The 5,751-nt window shown below is 35.7% G+C and overlaps 1 protein-coding gene across 1 annotated transcript; it reads right to left on the minus strand.

The window, feature by feature from the left end:
* Positions 1–672: 672 nt before the first annotated feature.
* Positions 673–1,095, minus strand: LOC138170289 (small ribosomal subunit protein uS12-like). The gene has a single exon (XM_069099554.1). It carries the CDS (start codon positions 1,093–1,095, stop codon positions 673–675), a length of 423 nt encoding a protein of 140 aa, XP_068955655.1.
* Positions 1,096–5,751: the final 4,656 nt, after the last annotated feature.

The following is a 5,751-nucleotide window of genomic DNA, read 5'->3' on the forward strand; positions in this document are numbered from 1 at the left end:
AGGCTGGGAGCTAAAGGCCACATTATTGACTTTGTGTGCTGTAGCCTCTGGGTGTCTAGGCTGAGGCCAAAGTCAGGATTCTCAGAGTTTCCCCTGAGTTACCCTGAGGCTCACAGAGTAACCTGTGGGGGAGGGGTGGTCTGACCATTTCAGATTTCCACCAGTCTGAGGCTATTTCCATGATTTCAGGATTTTACTATGGGTGGGACATTTATCTCTGGGTTTTCTAAGTCAGGAAGGGGGAATCCAAGCAGCTAGAGTTTACTTTGCCATCCTGACCACTGGAAAATCAGGCAGGTGATTTTTAAACTTCCAGGCTGTGGGCTGATAACCTCAGGAGAAGCTGCTAGCCCTGTGCTTTCTCTTACCCAGCTCCAAAGGATCCTCTCATCCCATGGTGAGATGCTGGTGAGACTGCTGCAATAGCCTTTGGGGTGGGTGACTTTGCTGGCTGGGGTTCCTTCTCTCTCTGCTGTAGTCCACTGTCTAGCCTGGGCTGGTGCAGCCCCCATGTCCTCCAAGCTCCCCCTGCCCAGACCCAAGTGGGCACTTTCCTGGGCTGGATTCTGTCACCTTCTATCTCCCAGTGGATTATGACACTCCCAAATCCATTCAGATTCACTTTTTTTTTCCAGGAAAATTTTTTACTATGACAAAGATATCATATAATTTTTATGATCTTGGTCTTTCCTTCTTGCCTTTGTACAAGGCCAGAATAGAAACATATGCAACTTTTACAGCCTTGAATCTGACTCCAGGAATATCACCAGCAGCATGACCTTTCCAACCAAATCCAGTAACCAAAACTTCATCATTTTCCTCCATAAAATTCATTGGGAACAAAGGCAGTGATTTTTTTTTGCCATTATTAATCTGTTTAACTCTCACAGACTTTCTGATGGCAGAACTGGGCTGCTTGGCTTCCACACCAACTTTTTCCAAGACAATCCCTTTTGCATGAGATGCTCCTCCAAATGGATTGGCCTTCAAGGCAGTGCCCAAATGAGCTTTCTTGTATTGTTTGTCATGCAACTTTTGGTCTCTCCTGGGGCTGCGGAGCTTTCTAGCAGTATGAAGACCATGGCACTTACCCATGCTGCCACCATATACATGAGGAAAAAGCCAGATTCACTTTTTAAAGTTTAGTGACAGGATTCTTGGAGGAGCTTAGAAAAGATACTGCTTCCATTCCACCATCTTGGCTCCACTCCAACTGCAATTTCTGCCATACTGATTTAAATAGTTTTCCCAGAAGTTCCTATAGGGCATTTTATTCTTGGGAAGTTTTTAAATTTATCAATCACTTGGTGATTAAGTTCCATTATTTTTTATTCTTCCTTGTTTCATTTGTTCCATTGGTCAACATTTCTATGTTTAAACATGAATCAAATAATTTTAATGACTGATGCTTTATAGTATGAGATCTTGAAATGCTATTCTCTCTTCATTCTTGCCTTTTTTCCTATTATTTTCATTTATATTCTAGATCTTTTATTCATCCAAATAAATTTTGGGATTGAATTTTGCAACATACTCTTCTGCTAGTTTTATTAGTATGGAATTAAATCCATAAATTGATCCTGGAAGTATTGTCATAGGGAGTTACTCAATGTGCTGGAGGCCTTCCTCTAAGATATCACATGGATTCCTATAGTACATATGGGATGCTCATCAGTTATTTTTCATTCTTGCTACATGGATTGTCCATCCTTTTTTCCCAGTCACATATTTATTGGATGGTATTCTTTATGATTCTTTTCCTGTATAGTTCTTCATTTATAGTGTGCTTTCTTCTGCTCCATCTCACCACGCATCTCTGCCTTTTATATGACCATAACTTTAATTTATTGGAAAATGTTATTCAAGACTTGTATTTATATAGCACCACCAGAAGAAAATTATTGTTAAAAAAATAGTCCTTCATTTCTTGAAGAAACTTGGGGTCATTAAAAGAAATATGTAATTTCCTATGGACAATTCTGCCTACTGTCTTATTTTTGTTTAACTCTCAACACAAATTATTGTCCTTCTATAGTTTCTTTCCAAGATGTATGAACTGATGGGCTACCACTAAGGATCATTAATTCAAATTTTGCATGTCATAGTTTTGTCAACAGTCATTGTTCATTGATTTTTTTTAATGTGTGACTAGTTTGGCTAAACTTATTTAGGAGGGCACTGCAAAGTTTCAGGGTTTAATTCAATTAGACCAATAAAATTGGAAAATAGGAGCATCTGGGGGACCTCACAAGTTATAAAATAACATTTTTTCTTTTGGGATTCTGGGCTGGATGTCTTCCATAACAGTAGCAAATACTTTCCTGAGTATATAGGTTACAATTCTCTGTCTCCACTTTTTGATGTTTATTGTTATATCTTTTTAAAATCTTACTTTGTTTATATCACAGACACTTTATAATAACTTCACTCACAATAAAATGATTCCTTGTTAAAAAAAACAGAAAAATTATGCCAAATAAACCAATGCATTGACCATATTTGACATGCTTTGCCTCATTTAACATTTATAGTTTATTGAGAAAGGAAGCTATTATTTTTTTTATTAGTACTCTGGAGACAAAATTGATCTTTGCAGTGATCTGAACTTTAATGCATTTTAGTTTTATTTTCCCTACATCATAGTGATCTTTGTGTTTATCTCTTCATTTTTTCTTACTTTGCTCTCTATCACTTAATGAAAATTTTTCGATGTGATATTTAAAAAGGTTCCAAAGACATAGTTTTTGGGTAATTTAATAATTTTATTAATAAGACTAGCAGGTTTTGATAAAAGGATTATCGTTTGTCAGTCTCAGACCAAAGACACTAATGACAGTGGGCTTACAGTTTATATCTTTTCAGTAGGGACTGATATCACTGCATCATCATGTCACAGTTGGACAGAGAATACATCTCTATCCCAGACCATTCCCAGCTACCACAGACCACTCCCAACCTTGGACTAGTTAGACAAAAGGATCTGTTTGAGTAGAATGCAATGGGCTTCCCCACCTTAGATTAAATCTTACATCATATATCCTCACCTTGGGTGGGGTCTGACCAAGGTCAAGGAGAGATGATGCAATCTCATTATCAGTAATTTCCTTCAGATTGAACTTTTTAAAATGAGGAATTTAGAAAAAGTGGAGACTTGTGAATATCCCCAAGATATCTGTTATTAATAATCATTTCTATCACCTAAGTTTCTCCAAATTCTTTATATCATAATATATTCTCCCATAACATCACCACATACATTGTTTGTTATGCCATCATAATCCATTAATGATGATGATTATTAAATGTAATATATCCCATTATGCTTGCATGCCATTATTCTTTCAAATATTCCCCAATTCTTGGGCATGTAACTTTCTTTTGCTACACAAAAAATACTGCTATGAATATTCTATACATATATGCATATATATGGCTATCCACTTTGTCTTTCATCTTATTACACTGCGTGTATATGCATGTATGTACAAATGTGTGTGTATAAGTATAATTATACACAGATATGGACACATTATATAATGTATATACAATACACATTTTATACATATATGTGTATATATACATATATCAAATATGTAAAACAATTTAATAGCATAGTTTGAAACTATTTTTCAGAACGCAAGCATCAATTTGTAGCTCCGTCAATTGTGCCCTTATGTATTTATTTTCCCATGTCCCCTCAAATACTGAATGTTTCTCTCCTTTTATCAATTTTGCCAGTGCAATAGGTATGAGGTAAAACCTTAAAATAGTTTATAGCTTTACATTTGTTTTTTGTAAATCATTTGGTTAATTTTTCTTATGATAGATATTTTGTGCTGTTTTTGAAAACCATTCATATGTTTTGACTACTGTCTATTAGAAAATAGCTCTAGTTTTTAATATATTTGTGTAAATTTCCCATATACAATAGATATTAAAACTTAATCAGGGATATTTAATGTGAAGATTCTTTCCAGTTCTAGTCACATAATTTCTTCTAGTTAAAAACTATTTTGTGCAGAAGCTTTTAAAAATTTATATAATCGAAACCATTTCATCTTTTGTACTCTCCTTTATCTATTATTTTATTATGAATTTTCCCATACTACAGATACAAAAGTTATCTCTTTTTTTAAAAGTCATTTACATGTAAGTAAATAACCATTTGGAGTTATTGTGATATATGATGTAAGATCCTGATAGAAGTCCAGCTTCTGTCCAACTGTTCTCTTGTTTTTCCTGCAGTTCAATTCATTAAACACAAGAATTCTGTGTTTACTTCTTGGATTTTCTTTACTTCGCTTTTCCACTGACCCACTTTTCCAATTTTTAGCCAGTAAAAATAATGTACTGATTAGGGTAATGGATTAGGGTTACCATGACAAATTGAGTTTCTCCTCACCCCCAGAAAACTTGATTAAAATGTAGAACCAATAAATACAAATAAAAATGTAAGGGGGGCATAATAGAGTCAAGTAAATGGTTTCTCTGTTCCAGACTTACAAGCACTTTGTAAGTGATGGGACACCCTGAATGGCTCAAAACAAATCTTGTTTTATCTTGCTTCACAAAGTCTCTCTTAGAGATCCCCTTCTTTTTACTCACACAGTCACCATCTTTATTCAGACCCTTATCACTTTTTATGTCAATTATTATAATGACAGTTACATGGCACAGTGTATAAAGTGCTAAACTTTAACTGAGGAAGATTTGATTTCCAATCTTCTTTTTTTTCTTTTTTGTAGGGGGGAGTGCAGGGCAATTGGCGTTAAATGACTTGTCCAAGGTCACATGGCTAATAAGTGTTAGGTGTCTGAGACTGGATTTGAGCTCAGGTCCTCCTGACTTCAGGGCCGGTGCTCTATTAACTGTGCCACCTAAATCTGCTCACAGACACATAACTGTGTGATCCTGAGCAAGTCATGTAACCTCTGTTTGCCTCAGTTTCCTCAATTATAAAATGAAGAGAATAATAGTGCCTGCCTCACAGGATTATTGTGAGGATCAAGTGCGATGATATTTGTTAATGCTTAGCCTGTCACATAGTAGGTGACAGTCTATATATATAAATCCCTGTTTCCTTCCACTTCCCTAATGATCTCCTCAGTGGTTTCTCTACTTTACATCTTTCTAAACCATCTTCCCCATAACAGCCAATGTAATTTTCCTAAAAAACAAGTCTGACCACATCATTCCTTACTCAATGAACCCTATGTGTGTCTCTATTATATATAAACTAAATGTGTCTCTATTATATATAAACTCCTGTCTGGTATTGAGAACTCTTCACAACCCAGCCTCTCCAGTCTCCTCACACATTACTCATTCCATGTTCTCTGCTGTCCAGTCTTAGAGTCCTATTTATTGTTCTTCACTCATTACCTTCCACCTCCTGTCTCCATTCTTTTGCCTTGGGGCTTCCTTTCATCTATAATACTCTTTTCCCACATCTATAGCTTCCAGAACACTTATTTCCTTCAAAATTTGACTCAGATACCAACTACTACAGGATATCTTTCCTGATCTCCACCTGTAGCTATAGCCTGAGACCCAAAAGGCAGGAAAATAATAAAAAGGTACATGAATGGATGAATGGAGGAGAAACCAACTTTATATCCTTATGGCTTAGTATGGAAAGGGCAAAGACTAATGCCAAGTTGACATTTTTGATTATTGGTGTCTACCTTTAGTAAACTAATTAAAATAAGAACATGCATATACTTAGGGGTTCTAGTATCTACCGTGTTTCCC

Source organism: Petaurus breviceps, unplaced genomic scaffold (genome assembly GCF_028583685.1).
Source record: "Petaurus breviceps papuanus isolate PSGF00001 unplaced genomic scaffold, PetGlider_PUasm1.0 38, whole genome shotgun sequence".
Taxonomy (NCBI): Eukaryota; Metazoa; Chordata; class Mammalia; order Diprotodontia; family Petauridae; genus Petaurus; species Petaurus breviceps.

Bases quoted from the DNA above. Each gene is read 5' to 3' on its own strand.
- LOC138170289 (XM_069099554.1), bottom strand. From the start codon at position 1,095: ATGGGTAAGTGCCATGGTCTTCATACTGCTAGAAAGCTCCGCAGCCCC.